The sequence below is a fragment of the Typopeltis vanoorti genome, chromosome 5 (genome assembly GCF_054136105.1).
Source record: "Typopeltis vanoorti isolate ZY-2024b chromosome 5, IOZ_Tvanoo_1.0, whole genome shotgun sequence".
Classification (NCBI taxonomy): domain Eukaryota; kingdom Metazoa; phylum Arthropoda; class Arachnida; order Uropygi; family Thelyphonidae; genus Typopeltis; species Typopeltis vanoorti.
In genome coordinates, this window is record NC_143553.1 from 70,002,018 (window position 1) to 70,020,522 (window position 18,505).

The following is an 18,505-nucleotide window of genomic DNA, read 5'->3' on the forward strand; positions in this document are numbered from 1 at the left end:
TCGCATATACATGCTGTGTTGTGCTCTGATGATACTGATTTGTAATTCATCGAAATGTAAGTAAGCTAATAAAACATTTTTTTTTTATAAAATAGTTTGGTGTTGTTAATACCATTAAAAATAAGTCTTGTAGATTTTTTTTGCTCCCACCCACAAAGGGGTTATTTGCTAATCCCTATTGTACATTATGTAGTGTGGGTGGGATAAGGAGTTTTTTTTTCTTTTATTTTTATCAATTTTATATATTTTTTTGTGTTGTTTAATTTATTCTTTCACTGTCCAGAAACCCTGCTCTAGAAACCAAACATGGATCTCTTTCAAGCCACTTCAGGCCCCCAATTACTGGTGGTGGTCTCATACCAGCTGATGAAATTCAGTTCCCACCTGACAACAATCACAAACATCTATATGCTCACAGTGGGATTTGAACCTCCAGCCTGTTGGTTGGAGAGTGGGCACATTGACTACTCAGTCAACCAGGCTGGCAAATATATAGACATGGTGAATGGTCAGTGGATTTAGCACTCGTAAAATTGTTGATTTTTATCTCTATATCTAATTGTGTTTCTTCCCTGAGAAAAAGTTTCATAGTACATTACAGAATGAACTTGAGGTCAGAGTGCTAGATCTGATTATAGTGTCAGAGAAAGTTTCAGTTACAGACATAAATATTCTGCATTTGGTTCGTGACAGTGATCACATGATACTGACTTTGGGAAGTGACTAAGTTTATGTATATTTCAGTCAAAAAATTTTATATGCTGAAATACAAAGCAGGAAATTATGACCAACTGCAGAGTATGCTGGGTTCTGTGCCATGGTATTGGTTATTGGACGGGAAAGATATCAACAGTGCATTGGAACTTTTTGTATAAAATTCCAGTCAGTAGACAGAATTTTTAATTTTATGGAGGGTGGGGGAAAGGACAAGAGAATATTCTTTGAAGTTGAGAACGAATGCCATCACAAAGGGGAATGAGAGCTGGATTTTTTTCTCATGGAGTGGTGCATGATTGGAATGGACTTCCATTGGAGGTGGTGAGTGCAGGCGGTGTGAATGAATAACAGGTATGACAGCTGGTAATATGTAGCCTTCCTGGAGGGCTCTTAATAATAATAAAAACTGTTGATATCAAGCTAGTAATAGTAAAAATCACGTAGTACCATTATTACATCCTATACACCTAATGAAGATACAGGAATTTTATATGGTGGTGGTGATGATGGATAACTTCTGGTTGCTTGAGAATTAAAGCTGGATGACTGAGAATGGCTCTTGTGTAATCTGTAATCTAGCTTGGTTGGCTGAGTGCTAGCATATCTGATGTCCAAACAACAGGCAGTGGGTTTCAATCCTTCTCAGGAGTATGGATGTTTGTGATTGCCTTGAGGTGAATTTCATTTTCCAGTGTGAGACTACTGTCCTGCTTACTGGAGGCCTGAAGTGACTTAGGAAAAGTTCCATGTTTAGTCTCTAGAGTGGGATTTCCAGAATATGTAAAAAATAACTTGAAAAAATATATTAAAAAAAAAGATCTAAACTAGAAAAAATGGATGTACTATAGGTTTACAAAAAAAAAAAAAAGTGTTATTTGGCTCTGCATTCCTTTTCTGAGACAATGTTCAATGCTTATCTTCTTGTGGGTGTTATTTGGTAACCACCTGGAAGGTAAAGGAACAAAAATGGTCTGGCAATTTGAAAGTTTGCTGAGCAAACTTCCTGTATTAGTGTAGATCACAAACAGAAATTATGCATTTGCATGGCAAAATATTTATACGTATGCAGCTTATGCATGTAGAAAAATATAGAATTTGATTAAAAAACTCTGATATATTTCATTTACTATAACATGGTCATCATCAGAGAGAAATACCACTAACTACAATCAAAACATTTATCATAAGAATGAGTTGCAAATCATGTGCTTATCATGTTCCTTTAAAATAATTGATTACATTGGATTACATGGCTAAATGTCGTGGTGGTGGTGGTGGGGGGGGGAGGGAGGGGACATCACCTGATTAAAAAAGACTCCCACTGTTTTCTTAAGGGAACCAGGAAAATTTGTTCTGGAACAAACTTGCCCTCATTAGAACTGAAGATAGCACCATCAGTGTAAAAAAGCATCAATGGAAAATATTCCAACTAGGAGAAGAATTAATGCAGTACCATGTTGATGTAATTGGTGTTAAGATGTTATATGTGGGAAATTATGATCAGGAAAAGGAAGGAGTAACATAGTATTCAACAATAAGCATGGTGATCAATTTTTGGAATAACAGCCAGTTTCGAGCAGATTGATACAGACAGATTTCAAAATGGAAATTAGACTGGAAACACCCACAGAAGGTTGTATTATTATTATTATTTATAAGGGTACTGCATGGAGTCCAAAGGCTCATCTCAGGAGACCCATATTATCTATTAACACAATACCTATCATACATCTACTTCAACTTATTCACTGTTAGGGTGCTTCACAACAACCTCTGGCAATCCATTCCACCTTTCTTCATTCTCATTCACCACTCTCCAAGTAAAGAACCGAGCCTGCACATTCAATACTCCTCAACAACTTCCAAGTGTGATCCCTTGTCTCCCCCCCCACTCCCCATGTATTGAATCATTTGTTTTGTGTCAATCTTATAGAATCCCTTTAGTAACTTATGTTTCTATTACAGCTTGGTCACTCATCTTTGAATCCTATGAGGATAGATTGAAAGCTGTGCCCAGTAGTCAACATGTGGCTGAATCATAGCCTTATAAAGAGAGATAATAATCTCCCTATCTTTACTTGTTATTCAACATTCAAGTAATCTTCTGAGCTATTTTGCAATATGTCCTGTGAATTTCAAATCTCTATCCACCATCACCCCTAGTTCCCTAGCCTAATTAATTTCCTGTAATCTAGTACCATCAATTATGATATAACTATGTAATCCTTTCATCCCAAAGTGCATTATTCCAACCTTTCTAGCGGAAAGCTTCACTTCCAAAATTGCATGAGGTGTGGGAGTGACCATATGTCATCTCTAAAAGTCAGATATGAAATTTTTTTCTTTCATCATCCTTATTGTTATTATTACGTAACACCTCCAGGAAGTCTAATGACTCATCGAGGGAGGGCACTCTACAACTCTGTCTCCTCTGCTCAATCCATCATCTACACCAGTGCCATTTACTGCCCATCTTCATCAATAGCATTTTCACAGACAATCACAAACATCCATACCCACGGTGGGATTCGAACCTGCAGCCTTTCGGCTGGAGAGCAGATACGTTGACCACTCATCCAACCAGGCTAGCTTATGTGCATGGTTCTTTCCACATCATCCTTTTCTTATGAATCTCTTGCTTGATGAGATTACATATCCATTTTACTTCTATCCTATTTATTCTTTGAACTCTCAGTACACATTCTGATATTGCATCATCGAAGTATTTTTTAAATGCTTTCCATGCATTGTTGATATTCTTTCCATCCAGCAACTGATGGATATCATATTAAAAAGTACACACACACACACACACGTTTTAAAAAGAATCAGTTGAGCAGCTTTCAGAAGTGAACTGTAGACTTAAATATACAAATTCTGTTGATGAGAAAAAAAGGAAAGAGTTAAGGTTCTTGGTGACCCAGTAGTAAAACTGGAAAAAAACATTAACCATTTCAGCTCTGGAGATTTTTAGTAGAGCTGCTTGGAAATGATAGAACCATTGATGGGCAAAGGAATACATAATGTGGTTTTGCTTTGGTGCATGAGGTCTAACTCAACCAACATGTCTGTCATATTGCAGTGTGTCACTTACCTTTTCCCTTCCACTCCAAATAAGAAATCTACTTCTCACTCTCCTGTTCACTATATCCTTATGTAACTTTCAGAATTAGCATCCCATTTTGCTCCTTTCACATGTATAAGCTCCTTCATATTAACTTGGATAATCCCCCTAACTAACTTAAATCTCTCTATCTCATTAATTCTTTTTTGCTGACAGAGCAATGATGACTTTTCAGCTGCAGGTGGTTTAGCCAGTCTCTTATGGAGGTGGCATGGTTTTCCAGAAACTAAGGTTTTTCATCTCACAAAACAGAACAGAACATGAAATTAAGAGGCATAACATAATTGGCCTCAGTCTTAATTCCAACCAACCATTTAAAAAAAAAAAAAAAAAAAAAAAAAAAAACCTTATCAACAAGGAAGTTTAATGATATTCCTTCAATTCATCTTTATAAATGACCTTTCAAATTCCTTATATCACCTTAGTTACTTCTCTCTGGACTATTCTCATAGTTTCTTACCATTGAAACCAGAGGATAAAATCTGTGCAGCCAGACCAAGACCATATATAATGAACCACATCCGTTTTTGTTCCATCTTGTCACTGTCTTCCTTCATTACTATAGCAATTCTGTTCTCGTGTCCTGTGAACTTTAATTCATTGTTGACTATCACCTCTAGATACCATTTTTTCCCTTTTTCACCTATTACAGCATAGTTCCACCAAATACATAGTTTTTTTTACGCTTCAACACTTGAAAAGGTTAGATTTTGCACATGCGAACGTAAAATCAGCAACCCTTCTGCTCTGTTTATATGCTAGGCAATTTGAATCCTCCTGAAGGAGATAAGACATTATGTTGAAATATTAGAGAATTTGAAACTCATATCATTAAATGTCACTGAATGTTATTTCTTCCTCACTTTGCTCACTGAAAACATTCAGTTAAGAAAGCATGAAGCAGCTGTTTAAGTTGTGTAGCTGACACAGCTAGCATTAGTTTGATAACCATGAGACAAGTTTTTGGAGATTTACTTAACAAATTAAATATTTTATCTGATTATGGAGGAAAATATAAATCAGGAGAATATTATATAACTGAATACCATAAGTAATTTATTTACCTTTGTAGATTCACTTGGTGCTTGGAAGGTGTGGACTGTAACAATTTGCTGAAATCTGTTGAGGCACACCAGAACAAAAGCATTTTTTAGATTGTTAGCTGCAAAGAAAAAAAAATTACATGCATATTTATATACAGTAACCCCTTAATTATTATCTGATCATGCAGAGAAACCAATTTGTTGATCAGATAATTGAGGTCATGGTTAACTGAAAAACAGTTCCATGGTAAACTTATTCAAGGATTGGTTAAGTGAGGGTTTGGTTATCTAAAGATTGAATGATTTATCACTATCTTTCATCAAACAGGAAAACAGTTTATAGTACTTGAAAAAACAGGAGTATGTAATACTATTAGGACTAGAAAACGTGAAGGGGGGGGTATCATACTTTTGAAATACAGTTGGTTTAAGTGTGTAGAGAAAGAAGAAGCACATCAACTTAGTTGGCTTAAATTATTTGGTAACCGGATTGTTTTACTGTTTTGTTATTGGTATTTTATTATATACTAGTAGCAAACCTTTCATTAATGACAGTTCCATCTAAAAAAAAGCTTGTAAACTTATATCACATTAATACAGGATGTTTCAAAAAGAATGTCCTGATTTTTTGGGATCGGGTCATTCTTTTTGAAACACCCTGTATTATGAGTAGAGTATTGGTTATGGTTGCCAACCTAGGGGATGACACTTGAATAACAGGATTGGTTATATAATCCAGAAATCTTGCTCTTGAGGTGAAATATGAAAAACTTTGCTTATGAGTATGTGAAAAATGTACTCTTTACTCACTAATTTAATAAGCCAAAAGGCTATTTTACCGGCGAATATGTTAATAGAAAGGGGGTTGGTAAATCCCTTTATGTTTTTATAGCTGGGTACGAAAAAGTACAATTATATTATTGTACTCTTTACTCTTTTGATCATCTCGTTTTTTATAGTGGGAATAAGGATCCATATTTAGTAGTGTGTCTTAAACTTCAACACCTTTCCTATGACCATTTCTAGAATTCCTGCCTCTTTTGCATCTTGCACTTCTTACAGTGCAGTTCCAAAAATGTTTTCAATAAACTTTATGAGCAAAGGCACAATCTTACATCAGTAAGCAATCACAAAGAATCCAACTGTGGTGAATGGAGGTGTTGCGAACAGTGCTAAATATTATTTTTGTGTTTAAAATTTTAATTGTTCATGTAAGAATAGTTTTCTAGTTGTTTTATGTTAATATACTGCTAGATTAAAGTTAATAAGATCAAGAACATAGGTGGCCAAGTAGTTAATATACCAACCAACAGGCTGTGGGTTTGAATTCCACCATGAGCGTGATTATCTTTAGATGGGAAATGGATTTTATTGCTTGGTGTGAGAGCATTACTTCATTTAATGGAGGTTTGAAAAAGTTCCATCTTTGATCTCTCGTGCAGAGTTTCCAGACTACGTAAAAAATTAATAAAAGTAACAAAAATAATAAAAAAAAATAATCCATAGCACACACCCAAAGTATGAACATATTATGGAATTGCAACCTTTTCTGGGCAGGGTCATGTAAAAAGTATTATCAAAAGCTGAGTGATTGAGTTTGAATCCTATCACAGGCATGGATGAATGTGTCTTTAGGTAGCAGATGAATTTCACTGCTCAGTGTAAGACCACCCTACTAACTGAAGGTGGTTGAAAAAGTTCCATGTGTAGTTTATTTCAGCAGGGTTCCCTTAGCCCACCAGCAATACTAATACTGATGCATTTATAAGGTTGAAGCCTTTCATGAGTAGAATTCACATTAAAAAATATGTGCGATTAGTAGTAAAAACTTTAAAAATGGTACTTTTAAGTCAGAAGTTGCATGAAGATATACTTTTCCCAGTGAGTCTACAACAAACTTTGCTTTATATATTCATTTAAATATGTACAATACTTTGAATTATTATTATTACCACGGGCTACTCCAGGAGTCCTTAGACTCATCGAGGGAGGCCCTAAACATCATGTTCACGCAGCTGTTCAACATTCTCACAGTAACTATCATACCTTGCCTTGAACTCGCTCACTGTCATAGCACCCACAACAGACTCTGGCAGCTTATTCCACTCATTTACCACTCTAAAAGTAAAGAACCCAGCTCTAACACCCCTGCTAACCACGCTCTTGCCCAGCTTCCATGGGTGTCCCCTAGTTCTCCCACCACCAGTCCTGATCTCAAAAATATCATCTGAATTAATCCTATAGAATCCTTTTAGCAATTTAAATGTCTCAATCATGTCTCCCCTTTTCCACCTATCAACTAGTTTCTGCAACCCACAAATCTTCAACCTGTTCTCATATGGTTCATTCCATAGACCTGCTATCATCTTAGTCACTCGCCTCTGGATCCTCTCAACCTCCTCCCCATCAAGAAGGAACCGAGGTGACCAAATCTGGGCACAGTAGTCGAGGTGAGGTCTTATCAGGGCTAGGTACAGAGGTACAATAACTTGTTTTTCTCTGCTCGTCAAGGTATTTTTCAACAACCAAGTGAGTTGATGAGCTGATTTAGCTACTTTCGCAATGTGCCCCCTAAACTTCATCTCCCTATCCACCAACACTCCCAAGTCCCTGGCCTCATCAATCTCTTGGAGTACAGTTCCACCAATGTGGTATACTGCTGCTAATCTTTTCACTCCGAAATGCATAACCTTACATTTTGTCACATTAAATTGACATCCATTCTCCTTAGTCCAGAACTCCAATCTATCTAAGTCATCTTGCAAGACTTTGACATCTTCTGCATTCACTATCGCCCTACCCAACTTTGCATCATCAGCGAACAAATGAACTGTCCCACTTAGACCCTTCCCTATATCGTTAATGAACAGATTAAACAGCAGTGGTCCAAGAACAGAACCCTGTGGCACACCACTAGTCACAGGACATTTTTTGGACTCTACTCTTGAATAAACTATTCTTTGATATCTCTCCATCAACCACCCAGCTATCCATCTCACCAACCTTATATCCATTCCCATATGTTGTAGTTTACGGATTAGAATTCCATGTGGTATCCTGTCAAACGCCTTTGCCAGGTCCAGCAGTATCACTGTAAACCCATTTCCCTTATCCAGTTCAGCCGTCACCTTGTTATAAAACTTGAGCAAGTTACTGAGGCATGATCTACCCTTCACAAAGCCATGCTGTCCTCTGTACAGTATCTCATTTTCATCAATCCATTCCTGTATTTTTCCCTTGACTACTTTCTGCAAGACCTTGACAACGACTTCTGATATGCTGATCGGTCGGTAATTTGCAACCATAGTCTTGGATCCTCCTTTATGCAGTGAAACTATTTTCCCCTCTTTCCCCGCCTTCGGGACTAAGCCAGACCTGAGACTCAGATTAAACAACATGGTCAAGGGCACTGATAATTCATTAGCCGCTTCATGCAAGACCCGTGCCGGTATACCATCCAATCCCACAGATGTATTCACATTAAGGTTCTGTAATAGACTATTCACCTCCACTTCATTCATCACAATTCCCATATAAACTAATGGTTCCTTCATTTTTTCAACGTCACCACCTGGATGATATACTTTTGCAAAGTGCACGCTCAGTAACTCCACTATATCGACTGGTTCAGTGAACTCTTTACCATCGTCATTCCTTAAAATCATTTTGCCATGTACAGTTTTTTTCTTGCTTGCAGCATATTGAAAGAACTGTTTGGGATTCTCTTTTGTTTGCATAGCTAGTTTCCTTTCATAATCGGCTTTTGCTGTTTTTACCACACTCGTTACCCTTCTGGCCTGTACTTTATACCGTTCGTGTGCCTGCAGGTCACCCCTTTCTTTAAATTCCCTCCATAGTTGTTTCTTTTTTTGCAGCTCAAGCTTAATGGTGTTATTCATCCATTTAACCCCTCCTTGTTTCACTATTCGGACCTTAGGTATACAATCAGCCATAACCTCCTGTAAATGCTCTTTGATCACTTCCCATGCTCTATCGACGTCCAGCCCTTGCAGTTGTACATGCCATGGCACTGATCCAAGCAATCTCCTAAGCTTGTCATACTTGCCAGCACGGTAATTCCACATATACCCTGTCTTAATCACAAATTTCACACCTTTAGCCACCTCCCAGGTCAAGACCTTATGATCACTCTCACCAATAGGTGGCAACATGGTCATATTCATTACAGTCAAATTCTCAGATACTATTACCAGGTCAAGCACTCTCACACCCCTAGTATTTTCAATTACATGCTGTTTCAGATAGTTATCCCTTAATAATTGAATAAAATCCATTTCCTTCCTCACATGTGTCCTCTCCTCCTTCCAATCAATGTTACCATAGTTGAAATCCCCCATAATAATTACCCTCCTTCCACTCATTTCATCAATTTGTTTATGCATACCATCTCCACCATCTATTCCATCACCTGGTCTATAGCAGCACCCAACTGTATATTTTATTCTGCCAGTATCAATCTCACACCAAATAGCCTCAAATGAGCTCCTTTCACTATCCTGCAATACTTCAATTCTCCTTGGCTGCAGTTCATCAGCTATCATCAATAACACCCCTCCCCCAATTTTATTCTCTCTGTCCCTCCTAAACATACTATAACCTACACATTCTATCCCACTAACTATATCATCTTCCGTCAGCCATGTTTCACTAATGCCAATAACCTGTGGCCAGGAAGAGCCAATCAAGGCCAAAAATTCTTCCTTCTTGTTCCTAATACTCCTGGCATTAGTATATGAATTGCAGTGTTCCCTTTGTCCCACCCCTATCTTGATGCGTTATTCTAAATATCCCATTCCCATTTTTTGTCCTTATTGCTGGCTCAGGTACATTATATACATTTTTACACTCAACTGTCTCACTGATGTCTGGATATCCACTTCCCCCCTCCTTGGTAGTTCTAGTTTCCCTGGTTCTGCACATCCATTTTCACTTCATTCAGACATTATGAGAATATTAGAGTGATAATAGAATGGAACATTTGAAAAAAAAAAATAGTAATTTGTCCAAGATTTCATAACCAAAGAAAAGGAAAAAAAAGTGGTGGCAACATTATTATTAACATCTCCATGGAGTCAGAAGACTCATCACAGGAGGCCCATATCAACCGTTATTTAAACAATATGTATCATACCTCTCCTTAAAATCATTCACTACCAGAGCACTCATGATATACCCCTGGCAATCTGTTCCTGTTATTTGCCACTTTCCAAGCAAAAAAATCTAGTTCTCACACCTTTACTGACCACACTCTTTAGGATATTTCCAATATGGCCTTCTAGGATGATTTGAAGAAATTGCTTCTATGGGCAAATGACAGTGAATCATTCAGTGTGCTAAGTGTAAGGTTATGCATTTTAGACTGAGGACATTAATATAATACTCTGACAACAATGGTGATTTGCTATAAGTGGTCACTGAAGCTATAGATCTGGAGAATTATGTTTGTTTACTAACAGTAGAAGTGAAAAATGGATTCATGTGATGGTTTTGACACTTTTTTCCTACGACTTACAGCCGAAAGGGTTTTAAACTTATTGGACAGTTGGAAGGGAATGGGCAAAGGATTTATTCACAGATGCTTCTCTAGAAACCAAATGGAACTTTTCAAACTACCTTAGGTCTCCCAATAAGTAAGGTGGTCCCACATTGGTAGATGCTTTTTGTCACTACACAAAGACATTCACCAATCATGTCGTGTTGGACTTCAAAACCTGCAACCTGTTGGTTGGATAGTGGAAATTCTATCTACTTGACCAAGCACATTGGCTAATAAGGTGTAAGATTGTAATAAACAAAATAGAATATTTAATAGAATGCTGATCATCAGCTTTCTTTAGTCCACTGCTGGACAAATGCCTCTCCTTGCTTCTTCCATTTTGGCCAATCTTGTGCATCTTTCCACATAAATGTTCATAACATCTTATCTCATCATCTCATCTTACTACCTGGTTTCTGACAACCAATTTTTGGTGTCCATTCTGTTGTCAGACATTCTCATCACATGTCCTGCCCAGCACCATTCATTGCCTTTTATTACTAATGCAACATCCATTACTTTTGTTTGCTTTCTTATCCAAGTATTATTCTTTTCAGGTGAAATTCACATTAAAAAAAAGAAAAAAAGTTGAAGCCATCTCATGAACCCATTTTTCACTTCCACTGTCAGTAAACATAATTCTCCAGGTCTCCATTCAGAATGCTGATGTAGACATGTTAGATAAGTAAAAAGAGGCTGTCATAATGGAGACTACTATTCTCGATTGTATTCTCATAAGCTCTCAGGTCAGCTTACGAAGCTTCCATAGCTTCTACAAACTGGAGAATCTTGAGTCACCGGAGAACGTGGTGGGGAATTTGAGCTGTGCTAAAAAAAAAAAAGTGCTTTTTTTTTTGTGCTTTTTTTAATCGGTGAACAGTCTGTTTTTCTACATTTTTGTAGTGCTACGTTGTTTTTCCTGGAATATGAGTGTCCTTCAGTGGTTGTTTTTTGAAGTCAGTTGTTGTCGCTGTGTTGTGTATTTTAGTTACCGAGAAGACTCAGTCGTAATCAGATGCATAACAGTGGAAGACAAGACTAAGATAGCATAAGTTTTCATTATTTAGTTTTATTTTATTTATATTTACTGTACTTAAATGTTTTGTTTGTACTTTTACTTATATAGTTCTACTCCCTTATACTTATTTAGCGTTTAGTTGCGACACTATTTTGAATAATGGCAGTAGCGGCAGTTAAAATTGTTAAAGTTGGTGTATCTCCAAGACCTCCCCCATTTAAGGACTCCATTTTGTGTGATATCATACAGGACTTTGTAGCTTGCGGAATGCATGCATCCTGGCGGTTGTATGTGGCAGGTGAGAGAAGGTGGAAAACGTATATGCACAAAATGCAGGCAATGGGAGGAACTTGGTGAATTAGAGATGACTATAACTGACCTCATTGAGTCAGACGGGAGATTCTCCATGTAGAGAGATGAGTGGTATGATAGAGGGAGAGAGAAATATGAATAAAAAAAGGAGTTGGGAGTATTGAAAGGTTGAATGATTTTGAAGTTTTAGGAGATGGTCTCAAGTGGAAAGATGAATGGCAAATAAGAGTGGCTGACTTGCAGAGAGAGATAGATGAGCTGAAAGAGCAGGTGGAATGAGATGAGAAGTGTGAAAGATGAGATTAGGCGAATGGAAGAGACTAATGCAAGGCGAATCAGAGTAGGAGTGAGAGAGAGTTATGGGAATGATAGAAGAGGAGAGAATGGAAACAGTAGGAGAGAGGAATGCAAGGAAGCACCGAAACCAGGGATAGAGTGATGTCAGGTAAGTAGGGGAGCACAGAGAGGAGAGAGGGATGCATGTGAGCAATCAAGGAATAGAGTGGTAAGAGATGTAATGTATGGGGACTCAATGATCCGTGGTGTTCAAGATAGGATGCGTGAGGAGTGTTTGCCTGGAGAAACAATAGAAAGTGAGGCTATGGCAATTAAGAGGGGTGAATGAGATGATTATGATGGTAGGAACAAATGACTTGAGAGGTAATGTAAATTGCGCAGCGAGAGATATGAGATTCTTGCTTGAGGTAGTATGAAAGAAGACGCAGAGAGGAAAGATAGTGTGCGTGTTGCCTAGGTATGATAGTGACAAGCTGAGCAGAAGAGCAGTAATATTGAATAACATAATAGCTAGAATGTGTCAGAAGAGAGGATTGGAATATGTGGATGCTTGGAGGGCGTTTGAGGACCGAGAGGAATTGTATGCGAGAGACTGCTTGCATTTGAATGAGGAAGGATGTAGGCATCTGGAGAGATTACTGTTCTGAACGAGTCAGTATGTCAATGCAGGGAAACTAGAATGCCCAAGGTAGATGATAGCAGGGGTGGCCTCTTGTGGGAATGGGTACTTGGGAGAAGGAGGACGACATCAGGTAACGCTGAGCCCAGTGGAGTCTAGAGGGGATAACGTTCGGTATAGAAACAGTGACATTTTTATGCTCTACACTAATGCCAGGAGTATCCGGAATAAAGGAGAGGAATTGCTGGCGCTGATAGCATCAGCCTGACCAAAGATTATTGGGATCACTGAGACGTGGTTGACAGAAGAGAATATAATAAAAGGAATAGAAGTAGCAGGATACAGCATTTTTCGGAATGATAGTACTGCTTATGATAAGTGACGACTTATGTCCTCTAAGAGGAGGCTTTGGAAAGCAGTGAAAATAATGATTTTGAAAGCATATGGTGTGAGGTAGAGGTGGGCAAGACAGGATATTTAGTGGGGTGTTGCTACAGACCTAGGAATACAAAGGGTGGTGACCAGGAAATGATTAGACAGTTAAGTTTGGCAAGTGCAAGAAGATGCATGTAGCAATAAGGGAATGGAATTTCTAGAATTCTTGAGGGACAAATGTCTTAGGCAACATATAATAGAGGGAACAAGAGGTTCAAGAGTTTTGGATTTGGTTATAGCATCAGAAGAGCTGATAATAACTGAGATGACAACTCTCCCACCAGTTGGAGAGAGAGTGACCATATGGTTTTGACTTGGAAAATGAATAGATATGCAGGAGTATCAAAGAAAAGGGAATGTATGGGGAATTATAAAGCAGGTGATTATAACTGTCTAAGACATCAACTTGGGGAAGTTTCATGGAGGGAGGAATTGGAAGGCTGGGATATCATTCGTGCGTGGGAAATTATGAAAGAATATTTGTTAGCAGCAATGGTAAGTTGTATACCATGAGTGAATAAGAGGACACAATTTAGAGTAAAGTGGATGAAAAACAATATTAAACAGGAATTGCATGTGAAAATGAGGCTATGGAAGAGATAAGGAGACAGGCGAAGGGAAGATGCATGAAGAATATAAGACACAAGCCAGGAGAGTGACTAGTATGGTAAGGAAGGCGAAACTGGAATATGAGAAGAGATTGGCCCTAAGATCCAAAGAAAATCCTAGGGAATTTTTTAGCTATGTTGCCAGTAGGAGGAGAAATGATTGTGGAAGAATGACATTGTGGATAAAAATGGGAATAGAGTGACTGATACAGTAGTGGAATTGTTCAATGAACACTTTATTGGAGTGTTTCATCCTGGAGGAGTAAATTTTAATACCAGAGGGATATGGCGGGTTCGAGGTTTAGAGGTGCAGGAGGAGAGTGTTCCAAATACTGTGTACTCTGGATGTCAGTAAAGCAGTGGGACTGGATGGTATTTCACCATGAGTTTTGAGAGAATGTACTAAAGAACTGACAGTGCCTTTGACCTGGCTTTTCAATGAAAGTCTGGCTACAATAAAGGTGCCTATGGAATGGAAGAAAGGTAAGATAGTGCCATTGCATAAGGGTGGTAGCAGACTGGAAGTGTTTAATTATAGGCCAGTTTGTGTGTCATCAGCAGTTGTTAAGATCTTGGAGAAATTAGTGAGGGACCGTATACAGCATTGGGCAATGTATATACAGGGTAATGTTATCTGTGAGAGTCAACATGGATTTGTGATGGGGTGCTCTTTTTTTAGCAATATGCTAGCCTTTTATAATAAAGTTACAAGAGCAGTAGATGAAGGAAAGGCATATACTGCCATTTTCTTGGACTTAGCAAAGGCATTTGACAGGGTGCCACATGATAAGCTGATATTTAAGTTGCAGCACATGGGTTTGGATGTCAGGTTGGTCAACTGGATTCAGGATTGGCTGTCTGATAGGTATCAGACAGTTGTGTATAGTGGGGCAGCTTCAAGGAGGCAGAGGGTTACAAGTGGGGTCCCACAGAGCTCAGTACTGGGACCTATATTGTTGAACCTTTATATCAATGACATTGTTAGTGGATTGTAGGGGGATATTCAGTTGTTTGCAGATGATGTGAAGCTGGGAAGGGTTATTAGTAATAGTGCAGATGTGGTAGCCCTGCAAGAGGATTTGAATAAGCTAGACAGATCAGCAAATGAAAGGGGGTGTCGGTTTAATGCAGCAAAATGTAAGGTCTTGAGGTTTGGGACACATCGATGGGACGCTGCATGCTCTATGGGAGGAGCTATGCCAGAGGAAGTAGATGAGACAAGATCTGGGGTTGGTGATTGATAGAAACCTGAAATTTAGGGGACATATTACAAAGGTGGTGAAGGTAACACAAAGGATTGCTGCAATAATGAGAAGGACACTGACCTGCAGAGATAAAAGGGTTTTCATTATGTTGTATAAGACTCTGATCAGACCACACTTAGACTATTGTTCTCAGATTTGGTCCCCAGGATTTGAATGGGATAAATTAACTGTGGAAAGGGTACAAAGGTGGATAATAAAGATGGTTTAATGACATGATAGGTATGAGGATCGGCTGAGGAAATGTGGACTGCAGAGTTTGGTGGATAGAAGAAGTAGAGGTGATATGATCGAGACTTTTAAACTGTTGAGAGGTGGTTACAGGGTTGATGCTGGGGAAGTTTTTTCGCTTGGTTAAACAGCAGGAAGGAGTGATGACAAGGGGGCCATCCCTGGAAGTAACAGAAGGAAACTGTCAGCAAGAGGGTGAGGAGTGGTTTCTTTTCATGGAGGGTGGTTGAACCATGGAATGCATTGCCTGATTGAGTGGTGAGAGCGAGAACAGTCAATGAGTTTAAGGAGTGGTATGATAGACTTTGTTTCCTAGGAGGGACCTCCCATGACGAGTCTTGATTGACTTTGTTTCTTAGGAAGGACCTCCGGCGATGAGGCTTTTGACTCCATGGAGGCCTGAATAATAATAATAATAATAATAAAAACATTCAGTTTTGAAATAACATTAGATCTAGCATCCACTTTGCCTATGTAAATGTCATAATGGAGATTTTAATCATGGAAATACGAACTTGAAAATGAGTACTGTAAGGAAGAAACAAAAAAATTACTGAAGTTGGGGTGTATTCGCCTCTACGTGTGTGCCCTGGGTAATGCTAAATGAGCTAGAGCGGCTGCTGGCAGCCAGATCTATCTTAACGATCTCTGGCTATAGACACATGAAATTACAAGCTATACAATCACCAAACGATCCTTTTCAGGACCACAAGGAAAGAAAACTGGGTGCTAATTTCTGGATTTGCCAACTCAACATTGAAGGAATCAGTTTTGCTAAAAGTCAATGTCTCTCAAAAATCCTTCGAGAAAATGATATAGACATAGCTGTCATTCAAGAGTCACACACAGATAATGAACAACAATTGAAATCTAGAGGAGAAATTGCAGGGTATGATATACTAGGAGCTACACATCACCAAGCTCATGGCTGTGCAATGTATATACGCAATAGTATAGAGAATGCCCACTTAATATCAGCACATATTAATCAGAATATACACTCTATCATAGCCAAAATTGAAGACCTCACAGTGGTTAACATCTATAAGCCTCCCTTGGTAGAATGGCCACCTGAATTAATTTCCATATTTCCACATCCCACTATTTATATAGGAGATTTTAAAAGCCATCACACCATATGGAATTACAATAATAATGATGGAAATGGTGAAGTATTAACAAACTGGGCTGAGCAAAACAATCTTAGCTTAATATTTGATGCAAAGGAGCCTTTAAGGCTGCAGCATGGAAGACTGAATACAACCCAGACCTCTGCTTTGTTACCCAAAATTTGAAAAATCAGTCGATAAACACAACAAGACAGGTCCTTGAAGATTTTCCACACAGCCAACATCGCCCAGTATTGGTAGAAGTAGGAATACAAATATACGCAATGTATATTTGTATTCCTATGGAAAGAGGGGACGCTATACAAGTCATACCATGACAATCCATCATATGACTTATTGGTAACATGCTTTCTGACAGGTTCTTCCATGTGGTATTGGGAAACAAAATGAGTAAACTGAGAAAGCTGAACAATGGGTTCCCACAGGGCTCAGTATTATCACCAATCTTATTCAACTTATATACATCTGATCTACAGACAACTAGGTCAAAAAAGTTGCTTATGCTGATGATATAGCCCTTGCCACCCAACACAAGAGCATCAAAGTGACTAACGATATTCTCACAATGACTTTAGAAACATTGGGGAATACTTTCATAAATGGAGACTAACACCAAATCTCAATAAGACCGAGGTTAGCTCCTTTCACCTCAACATCTGGGTGTTACCTTGGATAGAACACTATCTTTCAAAAGACATCTGGAGAATTTCTCTTTAAAGATCAGAACCTGTAATAATATCATACAAAAACTGTGGTTCTACATGGGGTTCTTTTGCTATTACATTACGATACTCCACGTTGGCCTTAGTCTACTCTGTGGCAGAATATTGTTCACCAGTATAGCTAAACAGTCCTCATATCAAGAAAATTGACACACAAATAAATGCAGCGATGAGGACAATAACAAACTTTGAGCAATATTGCACCATCGAACCTGCGTAGACAAGATGCTCTACTAAAAGAGTACAAAAAAATAAACAGCAATCCCCTGTTCCCAATACATGAAGATCGCCTATATATAAATATGAATTGCCTTAAATCCGATGGCTTCCACTAATACTGGCTGAAGAAGTAATAAATAGCAATTTCAATGTTAATTCGAAATGGCTAGAAACTTGGAAAGAAAAATTGCCACCAGACTTAAACAAGTATATCCTTTCCAACCAAAATCCGAAAGGGATTGAGCTTCCATGTCATCTATGGAAAAGCCTAAATGGGATACGGTATCTGTGCAGACAGCTTACACAAGTGGGGAAGATCACCTATACCCCAATGCGACTGTGGGGCCATAAACCAAACCATCCGGCACATTGTGGAGGACTGCAGCATGAGAGCCTACCCTGGTGACTTGAGAGACTTTTTTGAGACAGATCCTTCAGCTCTTGATTGGCTATCTGAACTAGATGACTTAAAATTTTAGTGACTTTTTTTTTTACCTGATATACTTGTCTCATTTTTATTGTCTGCACAAATATATATTTATATATTCTGATGTCATATGCTAAATAAAATAAATTATTGAAGTTACAGCAAGACAAGAGTAAAGTATATGAAATCAGTGCAAATTTATGGTGCTGGATTTGGTGATAGCCGCTGAGGATGCAGCTGTGAACGAGATATCAACACCGCCATCATGAGGTACTACTTTGGGATGTGTCTAAAATGAGAGAGGACTCATGGGGAGGGGGGGGGGTATATGACAGGTGATGATAAAAGCTTCTTTCATTTCACATCAACAGAGCATGGGAATTGATTAAAACACATCTGACACAGGCAGTGTACTGCATGCTGTAAATGTATGTCAAGAGTCAGCAATGTAGAAATAGAACACAATGTGGAAAAAGAAGCTTTTATGGAAAAGGTATTATGATAATCATGCAATGCATCTAGCATTGCATGATTGCATTCTAGCCTGCTTCTTAGGAGTCTAAGATGCAGGCTAGAAAAGTGCCAAAGATAGTAAAAAAAAAAAAAAAAGCATGAGAGTTGATTTTCCATTATGTGGTGAAGAAGAATGATCATAGAAAGATGACACTAGTGCATAGTAAAGGTGGCAAAATGACTGAGAGAAATAGCAGAATTATGGAATGAGAGTATTCCCTGTTAGTGTATTTCCTTCTTATTGTTCAGAGGGATGGTGTCCAATATTCTG

The 18,505-nt window shown here is 38.3% G+C and overlaps 1 protein-coding gene across 1 annotated transcript in view; it reads right to left on the reverse strand.

The window, feature by feature from the left end:
• Positions 1 to 18,505, reverse strand: part of LOC150106510 (pleckstrin homology domain-containing family G member 7-like) — a 280,061-nt gene that overhangs the window by 25,156 nt on the left and 236,400 nt on the right. The window contains exon 17 of the mRNA XM_090393016.1: positions 4,906 to 5,003. Coding sequence (XP_090249142.1) covers positions 4,906 to 5,003 — 98 coding nt within the window. The remainder of the gene's footprint in view (positions 1 to 4,905; positions 5,004 to 18,505) is intronic.